At 50.7% G+C, this 15,540-nt stretch overlaps 1 protein-coding gene across 2 annotated transcripts in view; it reads right to left on the bottom strand.

Annotated features, from left to right (window-relative positions):
* The window catches only part of CCN4 (cellular communication network factor 4), a 40,734-nt gene extending 25,540 nt beyond the window's left edge, over nt 1-15,194 (bottom strand). The window contains exon 1 of one of the 2 annotated variants that reach the window (XM_035276840.3): nt 15,020-15,194. In XM_035276840.3, the coding sequence (XP_035132731.3) occupies nt 15,020-15,088 (69 nt within the window). In that variant the 5' untranslated portion in view covers nt 15,089-15,194. Of the gene's footprint in view, nt 1-474; nt 728-15,019 lie in introns of those variants that run through there. The other variant, XM_035276839.3, reaches the window with a different exon arrangement.
* Nucleotides 15,195-15,540: the final 346 nt, after the last annotated feature.

The raw sequence follows: 15,540 nt of genomic DNA on the forward strand, positions 1-15,540 counted from the left end.
CTGCTTCACTCCCGCCTTCCTGCTCCACTCCAGAGTTGGGACCCCAACCAACTGCAGGTGCATGGTGCCGTGGTGGCTTTCACTGCGACTCCTCCAGGGCAGGTGGCATTTACAGTGAGTGACATCAGCTTCTAATGAAAAAGCCTGTCCAAGAACCATCTGGCAGTGGCTTGAGGTATAGGGATGGTGAGGTGCCACTGTAGACCCCCCTGTTAGTTTTGGGGCCCTCAATTCCAGTATGATCCCTGGCACCTTGTGCCCATCCAATGGTGGGGCCTCCCTCGACCCCAGGCAGGCTGAGGCAGCTCATCCTGTGAGCATGTCTCAAAGGCTTCTCACTGGGGGGTTCAGCTACCTGGAAAACCAGTATAGGCTCTCTCTCTCTCTCTCTCTCTCTCTCTCTCTCTCTCTCTCTCTCTCTCTCTCTCACACACACACACACACACACACATTATCATCATCATCATCAGTCACCTTCAATATCCAGGATGGCATGACATGTCTACCTGTCCTTTGCTTTGGTTCACAGTTCTTTTCACCAAGTACATGACTCTCTTTATCCACCCAAGAAAAGGAGTGGGGGAAACATCTCAGCCAGAGAAGGGAGCTGAGAGTTTCCCACCCCACCTTCTGTCTGTGCATCCTGTGTGGCTCTTAACTCCCCATTCCTTGCACTTCTGCTTGTGAAGTCATCCAGTGGCCCGGCTACCACCAGCCACACCCTGTGCTGCTGCCTGGGGACCTCCTCAATGCACCCAGGCCTGTCATGATGGGGAGTCACCGGGGAGCATCTGGGGCATGTATGTGTGCTGACCTTGAATGGTTGGTCTGGGGCCTCTCTGGGCGTGTCTCTGTTGGTCCAGAACGCCAACACACCCTGAAGGAAACATGTAGTGCCGCTGGGTCAGAGCTGTGGCTCCACATGTAGCCCAGGTGTGTCGTCCCAACGTACCCTGCTGTGGCTGCTGACGGGGCTCCCATGAGCACCAGTGCTACCGTGCAGTGACAGAAGCCCTGAAGCTCTGGCCCCTGAGCCGCGCCTGGCCCTCATCTTTAGTGGACAATGAGAGTATGGCCTTTGTCAAAATAAAAATGATAAACCCATTTCTGTGTAAGCAGTAGATATTGACTCTGCAGATACTATTGTGTTTATGGGGAAGACAGAGGTGGTGGCCATTCCGCAATGCTTCTGCAGGCAAGATGCCCAGGGCTTACTCCTGCTCAGCCTGGTCCTGCTCAGTTCTGCCTGCTGCAGCCTCTGAGCCCGCCCAGCCCCACCCACCGCACTCAGACTCCTCCTGCCATGCCCCTCTCCCCTCCCCAACCCCTCCTGACCCATCAGGGATTATGGTGGTGATTCCCAAACTTTACTGCAAAATACAACCACCCTGGGGCTTTAATGGACACTCTATCCAGAGGTTCCAACCTAAGGGGCCTGAGTAGGAGCCTGGGCTTGGGAATTTTTCCAAGTGGTTCTGAATGCCCCAAAGTTTCAGAACCACTGGTCTGTGAAACTTGTTAAAATACAGATTCCTAGGCCAGGCATGGTGGTTCACACCTGTAATCCCAGCACTTTGGGAGGCTGAGGCAGGTGGATCACTTGACATCAGGGAGTTTGAGACCAGCCTGGCCAACATGGTGAAACCCCATCTCTACTAAAAACACAAAAATTAGCCAGGTGTAGTGGGATGTGCCTGTGGTTCCGGCTGCTCGGTAGGCTGAGGCAGGAGAATCGCTTGAACCCAGGAGGCAGAGGCTGTAGTGAGCAGAGATGGCACCACTGCACTCCAGCTTGGGCGACAGAATGAGACTCTGTCTCAAGAAGAAAAACAAAAACAAAACCAGATTCCTGGATCCTTCTTTGAGTTTCCACCTCAAGTTTCTCTAGGCTAAAGGTCGAACTCTGTAGTCTGACCAACAACCCTTGGGGATTCTTACAGAAATAGGAGCCACTGCCTTAGAACATTGGGCAGGGGTCAGAGAAGTGTGGGGATTTTAGACCGTCTTCCTTTTTTAACTTCTGACTTTTGTACAACCCGCATCAGTGTGCACTACCCACCGACACCACTAAGCTGCTTTCATGCCGCAGCTCACACAGACCTACCCAACACGCAGCATTGTGTGACTCACCAGGGCGGCACAACTGCTCCGTAAGCATGTCTTGTGCAGGTAAATTAAAATGATGTATTTTATTCTTGATATTTTGTTTAGATAACTGAAAAATGTGAGAAAGCCAAAAGGAGTAGCTCTTGATGTTGAGACCCCCTAAGTCTTTAACCCCGTTGGACAAGCATGCTTATCAGTAGGCAGGTGAGCAGTGATGAAATGACCCCTCAGTCACACTTATTGGACAAACTTAAGCTGATTAAAACTGGGAAGGAAAAAAAAAATAAAGCTCCTGTAGAAAATGCATATGTATTTTTGAGATGACATTGAAAGGTGAGTGAGTGGTAACTGATTATGATGGTATATTTCAGCTCTCCGAAAGTGGACTTGGGAAAAAGTAACTCTATAATTTGACCTTCGCATATTTTTATAAAAATTTTTAGCAAGAGGCATAGGAGCAGAAAGTGGGAGGATAGCAGGGGTGGGATGGACAGCCCAGGAGACCTGAAACATCCCATTTGATGAAGAAGATAGACCCCACTTTCTTCTAAGAGTGTGTGCAGTTTATTGGCGAACAGGTCATGGAATTTGCAGAAAGGGAATGGCGTCTGAAATGAGGGGACCCCATTTAATATCCCCAGTCTCCTGACACTCCCAGCTTGGGGATCTGGAGCTGTGCTCGCCTGCTCTGAGCTTGTTTTGTCATTTATAAAATGACGGTGATGCCAACATCCTCCAGCAGCCCTGAAGAGCAGTTACCAGTGTCATCCCTAGTTCCCAGATGAGGAAAAGTGAGGCTCCAAGAGCCTAAGAATCTTGCTCAAGATCTCGCAGCTGGAAAGTGGTCCATTGCTCCAGAGTGTCCCTCCAGGACCCTTACTGCATGACTCTCTCACTCATTCATATCCATTCATTCATTCCACCACCCGCCCATCACACACATGCACCCAGCGTCTACAATGTGCCTGCTGTTCCTCACCACCGGGAGGATGGCAGTGGACATGAGCCCAGCTTGCCAAACGCCCTCAGAAGAGGAGTGAGGAGCCCGTGTGGGGATTCTCAGGGAGGGGTTACCCCTTCCTGCCTCCTGGGTGCTCAGCACTACATCTGGTACAGTCTGGTATACCACCCTGGGCAAGTGCTCCACCAGCAGTGTGGACTGTCCAAGACCTCGGCTTGCCTGGGTTTGGGAGGCCACACCTAGATGCTCCACCAGGGGGCAGAGTTGAGGCAGGAATGGCCAGAGCCGGCCCCAGCTGGGCCCAGAGACTTTCAGGACAAGGTTGTCCTGCTGGAAGCAGTTTCTGTTCACTGCTTTGCTGAAAAGAGACACTCTGGGGGCCGTGAGAGAATGCAGGTCTGGCCAGTGCCCATCTGTCTTCCCCACGCTTTTTGCAAAGCACATCGGGTGACTCTGAGTCAGCCACAGGTAACAAACACCTGTTTTCCCTACACCTCCCGTAGGTGTGTTCCCTAGGCACCTGTACCCCAGGCCTTGGTGGGGCTGCCCTTCAGGTGGGGTCTGGGACAGTGGTTCTAGGTTGAGCACCTTCTTTGAAAGCTCTTAGCTCCAAACCCATGAAAGGTGCCTGAGCCAGGCACACCCCCTTCTTTCCCCCACCACACTGCCCAGAACCGTCCAAGGATGGTTTCCGGAAAGTTGTTGGCCAGGCTGCGTGTCATGGGATGTAGAAGGTTTTTGAGCTTTTCTACTAATTGGTTTTATAAACATGCAGGTGAGGGAAGTCAACTTTACATGGGAAGGGTGCAAGGGGCAAGAAGCCAGGTTTCTTTCCAAATAACCAGCCCTAGTCCATGTGTTCACTCATGCATTCATTCATTTGTCAATCTGTATATAAAGCATCTGCTAAGTCCCACATGCAGTGCCCAGTGTCAGAGACAAAGACTCAGAGAATGCCCAGCCTCCAAGCAGACAGGAACTGAAAAAAGGCAACGGCATTATAAAGGTTAGAAACTATAGCCCGTGAGCCTTATGTGGTTCATGATGTTTTAATCAGGACCTGGCCCACTATATGATAACCCTGCTAGTCCAGGGAGGGTAGGAACTTAAGAGTCTTTTCATCGGGAGCTACTCCTTTTGATTTTCTCCCATTTTCAGTCATTTGAACAAAACATCAAGGGTAAAATACATCATTTTCATTTAACTGCACAAGACCTGCTTTCTGAGCAGTGGCGTCACCCTGATGAATCACAGAATGCTGTGCGCTCTTATGTTTTAGAGAGTGTGAGAAAACCACAGCAAAAAACACAGAACACTGTACACAACTTAAACTGTGTTCTTTGCTAGAGAATTTGCGAATATTTAAATGTTCACAAAAGTCGAGAGAATAATATAATGAACCCTACATATGCATTTCCAGCTTTGATATTATCAACACTTAGTTGGTCTTGTTTCTTCCATTGTCTTCACACATGTATTCTTTTCTTTCTTTCTTTCTTTCTTTCTTTCTTTCTTTCTTTCTTTCTTTCTTTCTTTCTTTCTTTCAGACTGAAGTCTCACTGTATGGTCTAGGCTGGAGTGCAGTGGCACGATCTTGGCTCACTGCAACCTCGCCTCCCATGTTCAAGTGATTCTCTCACCTCAGCCTCCTGAGTAGCTGAGATTACAGGCACCCACCACCACACCCAGCTAAATTTTATATTTTTTAGTAGAGACAGGGTTTCACCATATTGGCCAGGCTGGTCTTAAACTCCTGACCTCAAGTGATCCACCTGCCTCAGCCTCCCAAAGTTCTGGGATTATAGGCGTGAGCCACTGAGCCCAGCTGTATGCATTTTTATTCTTGAAAATCTAGTGAATCCAAGACATCTGACATTTTACCTGAAATTCTCCAGTGGATCTTTAAATTGTGAGGAATTTTTAGAAAAAAACATAACCCCCAGGCAATCATCGCACCAATAAATTAGTTACAATTTTGTAACTTTCTCTAGTTAGTACCCAGTCCACATTCAAATTTCATTGTCCCAAAGAATTTTTTTTAACAGATGGTTTATTTGAATAAAGATATCTACATTTTAAGTAGTAATTTAGTCCTTGTAATTATCCTAAAAGTCAGCCTGCTTTTACTATTAGCTTCCTTGTATCATAGATGAGTAAACCGAGTTACAGAAAGGTAAAGGTCAGATAATTTTTCCAAAGCCACTAGCAAATAGCAACGTTGAGCTTGGAACCTCAGCCCTGGGATTCAAAGAATCGATTTCTTATGGCTTCACACCTAACAGCCACACTAAATGTAACTCAGGATAGTCTAGGTAACCGCTACAAGGGTGAGATGAAGTGGGAAAAGGACATGGGGGTGGGAGTAGGGGCAGAGAGTGCTTCCTAGAGGATCAGCCATTTGCACTGAATCCTAAAGGATGAGTGAAATTGACCTGCGGGAGGGCAGAGAGGGCGTCGAAGCCGGGGACATGCATGCTCAGGGGTGGGCAGGTAGAAGCAATGTGGCACGACACGGGATGACCAGTGGGCCATGTTGCTAGGTCTTAGTGTTCAAGGACATGGAGATGGCAGTCAGGGGCCTGGGACAGAGGATACATGTGCCCTCCCCTGGGGAAGACAGTGGTCTTTCCTGAAGTCAGTTCCTGATAATCCAAACAACCCCATGAGGTCCGCACTGATGGCCCCAATTTGACAGACGAGGAAACTGAGACCCAGAAAGGCTGAGGTACAGCAAGAAAATGACACAGTCAGCTGTTTTGACTCCAGGTCCCATCCTCCAGTGACCTCTAAGGCAGCTGTTCTTGCCTACTGTCCATTTCATTCAAATAACCAAACATAGCCGAGGGTCTTTCATGCTGAGGCCCTGGGCTTGGTAGTGGCTATGGGGTGACAACAGAGGGGGCCAGCCCTGGAGCCACAGTCAACACAGACATGGGTGGAAGAATGAAGCTCTTTGTGATCACTGAGCTCAGGCTTGTTCCACCTACAAGGGAGGAGTGGGCATCTGCCCGATGGGGTAGTGAGGACTGTCCAGGCTCCTGAGCTCCTTCCCTGGAGGGGAGAGGCCCTGGGCTCCAGTTCTCCATGCTGAAGCTGGTGGCTTTGGACAAGTCACTTTCTCTGTAACAGGAGAAGGCTGGGATGAGGGGATTGCTGTGGGCCTTCCACATCTGACAATGGTTCATGGAACAGGGAAATCAAGCAGGGGGTAAAGTCTATCTGTCCTCCCTCCACTGCCCAGAGCATGATTCCATTTCCCTCCCCTTGTCCTGCACTGGATCTCTGGCTCAGATGGGGACAAACAGAACAGGCCTAAGGGGCTGACACACAAGGACACCCCTGGGAGCTGGTCTGGCCAGCCTGCTCGGGGCACATGGTGGTGTTCTGGAAGTGAGTAAAACTCTCTGTGCCTCAGTTTTCTCCTTTTTAAAATGAGGCTAATAGGATCTCCTGCCCCACAGGGCTCTCATGGGCCTCAAATGAGACATGTGGGAAGGGGCTTGCCATGGGCCTTAGCTCATACTAAGGACCCAACAAGAGCTGGCTTTTGATCATTTAAGAGCCAAAGTTTGTATGCATCATGACTTGGCCTCTGGAGCACAGGGCCAGAAATAGCTGTCGAGGAAGTCAGCTGGCATGCGTGCCTGTGTGTGTGCGTGTGTGTGTGTGTGCATGCGTGCCTGTGTGTGTGTGTGCATGCCTGTGTGTGCATGCGTGCCTGTGTGTGTGCCTCTGTGTGTGTGCATGTCTGTGTGTGTGTCTGTGTGTGCATGCGTGCCTGTGTGTGTGTGCCTCTGTGTGTGTGCGCCTCTGTGTGTGTGCATGTCTGTGTGTGTGTGCATGTCTGTGTGTGTGTCTGTGTGTGCGTGCGTGCTTGTGTGTGTGTGTGTGCCTGTGTGTGTGCCTGTGGGGGACAGATTTAAATACAAATAGCATGACTGGGAAGACAGGTGGCTGCAGTCCCATTGCATGCAGCGCCTGCCCGTTCTGTTGTCCATGAGCTCCCAAAAGGACCGTGAGACCACAGCATCTAACCTCACTGCACCTTGACTTTCTCTGTCTAACTGTGGCCCTGCCAAGCCCCTTCTTGACACATGCTCAACACCCAACCTCTTTCTTAGTCCTAAGTTCTCTGTGACATGGTACTTTATGTCCCTTTTACAGATGAGAAACTGAGGCCCAGGAAACTTACAGACTTGGGGCTGGACATGGTGGAGCTGGGTCTTAATCCAGGCTACGTGCTGCCTGCCTTCTCTTCACCACCACATTACCCTGCCTGGAGCACGAGCATGAGCAGAGGGGAGTTCTTCTTGTTCCTCTTTTCAGATAAAGACACTGAGGCTCAGAGATGCAGGCAGTGGCTGCAGAGACCCCAATCTCCTGACTCCTCATTCTGTGCTCCAGAACCAAGCCCATAAGCTGCCATTCGGTCCTCTTAGCAGTTGGGTCCAGGGCTCTTTGCCAGATTTCCTCCCTTTCCTCCCCAGCATGAAGTTTCCACTTCAAAAAAATCAGTGGTGTTCCCCCTCTGTATCTCCTATACACATATTCTCCCCAGCCCATGCCAGCTCTGGTTCAGTACACCGTGAGCACCTGCAATGTGCAGGCATAGAGAGTGACAGAGAAACAGAGCAGGGAAGATGTATGAGCAAGCCTGGTGGAGGGCACAGCACGTGCAAAGGCCCGGGGGCCTGAGAGAACAGGTGGTCAGGGAGTGGCAAAGGGCTTGGCTTTGCAGGAAGAAGGGGTAGGAGGAAGGGTGGCTGAAACACGGGGCAAGGCCAGCAGAGAGTCCCAGCTGGGTGACATGTTTCCTTCCACGTTGGCAAGAACAAGAACCCATGGGTGCCCACAGGAGGACATCTGCAGCTTCATTTGCGGGAGGCCACCAGTTCAGATGACTTCTATTTCATAAATCAGGTAAGGATGGGGAAGGCATTTCAGAGAGAAGGAACAGCTTGGGCATGTGCACAGAGGTGGAACCCAGGAGTATTAGCAAGGCTCATGAAGTGGAAAGGAAGACAAATGGGAGAAGAATCAAAAGATGAGGCTGGGAAAACAAGCTTGGGCAGGAAGAGCAGGGAGAGAGCCTAACTGGGAAACCTCTGAGATGGTGGGACCCCTTGGTCATCAAGGTGCCATTGTGATTTTCAGTTCTATGAGGATGCTGTGGGCCAGAAACCCAGCTATACTTTGAGGGTTGACAGAAGAGATGCGGTCTGAAAGGAGAATATTTTTGGACACTGTAAGAGGGGCAAAGCACATCTAAAAGGACTCCTAGAGCAAGGGACACACATTTTTGGTGCCGACAAACCCCTTTGTAGAGAAGCAGTAGCATGAGTTCCCCTGCTGTTTGTTAAGTGATGGATCTGCCCGATGAATGAATGAGTGGACTCTCGGAATATATGGCGGCTCCAGCTGGAAGCCAGCTGGAGGATCAAATCCAGTCTCCTCATTTCAAGATGAGAAAATGAGCACAGAGAAGGCAAGTGGCTTGCCTAAAGCCACAGAGCAGGAATTATTTCCCTCCGGTCTTCTCGCTATCTAGGTGAGGAGTCTACTGTTCTGCTCTGAGGGAAGAGGTATGAGTCCCTGCTCTCTCAGAATATTCTGCTACTCTTAGATATCCCCCTCCATCCCCTCCCAGCCATTAGAAGGCTCATAGTACACATGCCTTTCTCCACTCCCAGACTCAAAGGATTCCTAGAGGCGCAGGGTGGACCCCTCCCTTCCCTTCCTTTGGGCCTGGGCTTTGCTTTCTCTATCCCACTCCCCACCCCTTATCAAGACTTAGCAGATCCACACTCAAAGCCCCAAGCCTGAACTTGCCTCCACATTGGAGAACGTGGGATGGGCAGGCTCAGATCTTATCACATCTCCTGGAATGCCCACAATTCACATTTGAGAGGCAGTCTCTTCTCCCTTGACTCTGTCTCTCTTCCTTCTTTCATAGATAGGAAGAGGAGGAGGGGAGCTAGCTGGTTAATGGAATGTCAGAGCTCAGGGAGAGACTAGAGTCTATCTCAGTCACTGGTGTTTGAAATCAAGTGTACGTAAGAAGCGTCACGGTGCTGGTTAATGTGCAGATGTGTGAGGGTGACATCTTTCTAGAAATTCGGGTTCAGGTTTCCAGAATGGATGTTTTTCACCATCTCCCATGTTCTCTGAGCTTCCCCCTCTGAGTTCTAAACTTACCCCTCTCTGCTAATATAAATATCTGTCTCCACACTGGACCCATCCTCTGGTTTAAACATGGAGAGAACACTCACCACCACACCTCTAGAAACTAGAAGTGGCTGGGTATATAGTTGGGGCTGTTTGGGTCGATGGAAAAAGTAAAAAGACAGGCTCTGAAACACACAGTTGGCATTGAGGGACATGTCATCCTGACTCAGGTTAGTAAGATACACATCTCACCTACAGGCACTACCACCACCACCACCATCATCATCATCATCATCATCATCATCATCTCATCATCTGTTTCTCCTACACAATAACCCAGAAGTGTTTATTGGTCCTGTAAATGTGCAAAGTAAGCTGGCCAGGCTGTGGAATCTGTGGCTATTTAGAACACATGCACAGCACAGAGCCAGGACACCCGCATATCAGGCTGCACCTCCTCCCAGTCGCCTGGTGCTGAGCCTGAGGTCTTTATAAGCCCCTGCTCAGCACAAATTGGATTGGGCCTTGCCTGCAGCTGGTGCATCCACTCAAGTTGGAATCTCCCCGTCCTGCTATTGGAACAATGGAATGCTTGCCCTGGGTGTTCTGGGGCCTTGCAAACTTTGTTTCATTCCCCATTCAACACCCCTGAGAAGCCAACAGTGCTAATATTAATATGTTCCTTTACACAGAAATGATCCTGACTCAGAAAAGCTGGGCTACTTGCCTAAGGGTGCACAGCTCATAAATGGAGATGCTGGGATTAGAACCCTCAGCATTTCTCCCTCCCCACCTGTTCTCCTAGCCCTAGGCACACTTGTGTCTTTCTAGGCCAACACTGTCTAGTAAACTACAATGAGTGCCGTAGATGACATTTTACATTTTCTAGTAGTGGTATTGAAAAGTAATAAGAAACAGATGAAATTGAGATGAATAATATATTTTGTTTAACCCAGTATATTCAAAATATTATCATTTCAATGTGGAGTTAATATAAAAATTATTAATGGGAATACTGCCCTCTTGCATTCATACTATGTCTCTGAAATCAGTGGTGTCTTTCACACCTGCGGAACATCTCAGCTGGGACCAGCAGCCTTCCAAGTGCTGAGTGGCCTCCTGCCATACATGGCTACTGATTGGCCCGTGCTGGTCTAGACTACAGCCACACCCCTGCCCCACAGGTGTGTGCAAGGGCACTGTGCCCAGAGTAGTATGGCACATGCTCAGTGTGAACCCTTGCCATCATCCACATCACAGGGATGCAGGGCCCACCACAGTGTCCTTGAATGAGGGTACAGCTGTGCTGAAGCCTTGCTTTGAAACCTCCACAGTGACCCTGCCTGGCTCGTTCTGCTTCCTGGCTGGGGTTGGCACCCTTCTCATACCTTCTAGGCACCCTTCTCATACCTTCTAGGCACCCACCTGGACCACACCTGCTTCGTCATCCTTGCTTCTGTAGCAGAGCCCACTTCCCTTGGAGTTTGCCTCTTTGCTGCCCAGAGGATGGCTGAGGTTCCTGGGAAGATCCCTGGGTTGCTCTTTATACAAAGCCAAGGGCAGCCCCTTGCATGTGGGTTCTTTACTAGCACAGGGCAAGAGCCTTTTCTAAAACCCCGGTGTGGATGGGTGGGCTTGCTGTGGAACGCAGAGTGCTGCCCAGCCCACAAGGTAGTATTTTGTCTCCCAAAAAGCTGGGTGGGTGGAGATCTGTTCCCATGCTCACTCCTTCTCCAAATGCCATGCCAAGGGGGAAATGCCTTTCAGTGCCATGCCTGTGCCAGCATCCAAGACAAGCTGTGGGCAGGAGGGGCCCTGAGCTGGCAGCAGGGGGTTCAGGGAGCCCAAAGAGGTTCTGGGTGGGGAGTTGGGGGTGTGGGGCCTGGATGGAGTTTGAAATCCTCACTCAGATTCCATCTCTAAACAGGAGATGTAAAAAGATGTATTGTTTACGTACTCTGTTTTCTAAAGGAGACATTTTGTGATATACCCTGACCAACATTATTCTGCAGTTGCTTCTGGAAGCAGAGAATAAGTTTCTCTCACATCCAAACGTTCATACACACACACACACACAGACACACCACACACACGCCACACACCACACACACGCTACACACACAAACACACCACACACAAAAACACACCACACACACACACACAAACACCGCACATATATATACATACCACATACACACCACACACACCCAAACACGACACACACCCACACACCACACACACACCACACACCACACAAACACACTGCACACTGCACACACACCACACACACACTACACACCACAAACACATTTCACACCACACACACGCACCATACCGCATACACACTCAAAACACACACACAACACACATCACACACATACATACCATACACTGCACACACCACACACACACCACACAAACCACCCACACACCAGACACACACACCACACACACACCACACACACCACACAAATGACATGCACACCACACAAACACATATCACACACCACACACACCACACAAGCACATATCATACACACCACACTCCACACAAACCACACACACACCCCCCACACACCATACACACCAGACACATACCACACACATACACACCACACATCCCCCTACAGAAACCCCATACACGTACCCCACACACACCACAACCCCCCACATACACTCCACACACACCCCACACACCACACAAACTACACAAACACACCACACATCCCCCCACAGACACCCCACACACCCCACACACACACACCCACACATACACACCCCCCCCACACACACCCACACACACACACACCCCACACACAGTGCATCAGTGCTCAGCCCACATACATTGATACGGGAGGGAAGATGTGGGTTTCACCTATAGACCTACACGTAGACCACCACCGTCCTAGTGCTTGCCCAGGAATTCATCACACAGCATTCGTTTGCTGAATTACATGCTTCTAAGAGGTTTTCTTCAGTCACATTTTCACGTTCAGCAGGGAGCCGTGTGGGATGAGACTGTTAGTCCCAATTAGCAAATGAGGAAAGGGAGGTCTGAGGTGGCAGCAGGACTTACTGAGGCTGACATAGCCAGGGGCAGAGCCTGATTTCCGCCTCCCCACCCCGGCTGACATTGCCCCTCTCACTTGTCCCACTAGCTAGTAAGCTCTGTCGAGGCAGGACTACGTGCTCCTGATTTCTGCACAAGTACTTGGACCAGGGAGGCAGGAAGCTACATTGTCAAGAGCTGGACCAAGGTTCAAATGTCACCTCCCCTGATTACTAGCTGTGTGACTTTTGACAAATTAACCTCTCTGAAACTCAGTTTTGGCATCTATAAAGGAGGATGATTGCACTTGCTTCCTAGTATTGCTATGGGAATTGTAGAATGTGCCTAAAAAATGTTGTTGGATGAACTGAGGTAGGTCTTTTGCATGTGCTGGCTTAGGAGTTGGTCATGACATTAAATGGAGTCCCTTTCTCTTAGCACATGGTGGACATGCTCCACAAATGCAGAAGAAAAGAATAAAGAGATGAAAATGTAAGTCATGCCTGCGATGCACCTTTAGCCAAGATTAAATTCCCAAATGCGCTGGGCTGTGGCTGAGACCACCCTGGTGCTTCCTCCTCGGGCGATCGCCTCCTGGGCTGGCATCTTCTCCTTCCACCTCAGAACCTTGACAGAACATTTGCATGTCTCCGAAAAGCCCCCCTCGTAACTCTACTTCCTCAAAGTTTTCTTAGCAATGCTCACATACATTTTCTTCTATATGAACATTTGTAACCATTTTTTTCCATTAAGATCTCACTGGGCCCTGGCTGCACATATTAACTGGGGAGGATGGCCACGGATGGAATTTGGCTATGAAGCGAGGCTGGTTTCCGAATGGAGCCCAGCTTGTTACTCTCAGTCTCACGGCCACACAGCGGGCGGGGCTTCAGGATGCCTGAGAACTCAAGTGCCGTGCATTCCTTTGTCCCAGAAGCATGAAACAAGCATGGGATGGGTGGTCTGGAATCCCCAGGCAGGGGCTGCCTAGAATAGAGGTACCTGAGCTGGTCCCGGGGGCCTGCCCTTCATCCTGCTGCCTGTGTCCCTCCGAATGCTCTGCTCTTTGCTGGTCTCCTCTGGCAGAATCCTCGGTCTGCCCTTCACTCCCCCTCAGCGCCGGCTGTTCTGGGAGCCGACTGGCGCTCCAGCATACTTGGACTCATGCATAAACCTCTCGCCTCCTCTGCCCACACAGAATGGGCTTCTCTCAAACTCTCACCTTTTCTCCATCCACTCCCTGCCCTCCCAGACATGGCAACCTGCAAAGTTGTACCCAGATAAAGGCGCAGCCGTACCCAGAGCCTGAAATAAAGGCCGACTTAGCTCCTTCTGGGAACTCCTGTAGGAAACACTCAGCTTCCCCTAAGTAGGGATGGTTAGAATTTGGCATCAGAAGATCTAAGTTTAGGCCCTGGCCATTTGTTAATGAGGAGATCCTGGGCAAGTCCCTCACTTGCTCTCAGTTCCCATTTCTTTCATTTGTGAAATGGAGCTAATAACTTTTTGGTAAGGTGGTTTTGAACCAATGACAGGTAGGCACCATGCCAGGCATGAGGATTTAGCTGTGGATGAGACAGACTCACCCCCTGCTGTCAACAGACACACTGAGGCATTGGAGGTGTCCCCATTCCCCAGCTCTTCATCTGCTGTCGGCTCTCAGCCTCAGTGCTGGTTAAATCAGTCCCAGGGTCTTTGAGTCCACAGGCAGGAGGCTTAGTCCCAATGCTCGGTTTCCTCATCTGTGAAGGGGGTTTCTTCATCCCCAAGGAGGCCGTCAGTGTCAGCTGGTGATAAACACCCTCTTGCTATGTTCCCTCTGTCCCTAGGCTGTTCCACCTGCAGCAGGCCCTGACCTGGGCTCTGGACTCTGGGGCCCAGAAGCTGCCAGGTGCCTACCTCCTGCCTTCCCTGTGCTGCCTGCCCCTGACTTTCCCTCACCCTGCCTTTCCCTCACCTTGCCTGGCCCCAGCAGGCTGGCTCTATGTGACCACGTGTGTGACTCCCCTGGCTTTTTGGATGTGCAGAACTTTGTCCCTTCCACTTGGTATACCCTGGGATGCAGCTGAAAGAGAGAGAAACCCTGGGGTGCCCACATCACCCTCACCCCAGAACAGCAGGCTTCATAGTCAGGACCCAAGCATGCACACTCTACAAACTGCAGAGGTCTATGCAGACCCAAGGTGGCCACAGCTGGGGTTAGATGTCACCCTGAACACTGTTTGCTGGATAAGGAGCTTTTGTTCAAAGCTGATATTTCTCTTTCCACTTTTTTGGCTTTTTCCATTTCCCATCCTCGTAGTATCTCCAATGCTTAGAGTCTTGGAGTTTCCAAACTCAGAGACTCTGGATGTCTCCCCACAGCTTCCTTGCTTTATGCTGCTCCGGGAGGGTGGGTGACCCATCCAAGGCCACACAGCCAGTCCAGGCCAAGATGGGTCTGGAACCCAGGCCCCTGACTCCCAGGTCTGCTGAGGCGCCATTCTTGCTGTGCTGTGTCAGGTCAGAAGAGGCCAGGCTGGACCTGTGTGGTTTGTTTCTCCAAGTGTCGTACCGTCCTCCTCACCCTGCCAGCTTCAGCCAAACTGGGCAGCTGACTCCTCACCCTGGGCCCTGCCTTTGCCCTGTAAGTGGCCACCTTCCTGGCTCTTCTTCTCCTTCCCACCAACCCCCGTACAGCAGGACCCAGTGGAAAAGGGAGTTGGGTCTCCCTCTGAGCCCCTCCAGGCAGGACTCACCGTGGCCAGGACGCTGCTGGCGGCTGCTGCTGTCACTGCTGCCAGCGTCCAGGGCAGGAACCACCTCATGCCTGGACGTCAGTGGCACAGGCATCGACCGAGTAGCCCAGAGGATCCGACCACCTCTCGGGGGAGCTGGGCCCAGACTGGCCGGCCCATCAGGAGCACCAGATATGCCTCTTCCGCAGCCCTTGGGGGGTTTTATTAAAGCAAGATCTGACGTCAGGGTGAAGGACAAACCCTGCATTTTCCTCTGAAAAAACTTTTCCTGCCTCTCTCTCTCTTTTTTTTTTTTTTCTTTCTTCCCTCTGTCCCCACCTCCAGCCTGAGTTTGGCCAGCCTCCCCAGCTCTGACAGTTCTTAAAGGGAAAGTTACAAGGCTATGATTTCAGAGTAAGGCGTGAAATACTCACAGAGGAACTGGGGTTACCCTGCCTAGGTCTTCACAACAGTGCTGCAGGGCGGAGTGTGGGAGGGTGTGGGATGGGGGCAGAGATAATGTTACCTCAGGCAGGCGGGTA

Source organism: Callithrix jacchus, chromosome 16 (genome assembly GCF_049354715.1).
Source record: "Callithrix jacchus isolate 240 chromosome 16, calJac240_pri, whole genome shotgun sequence".
NCBI lineage: Eukaryota > Metazoa > Chordata > Mammalia > Primates > Cebidae > Callithrix > Callithrix jacchus.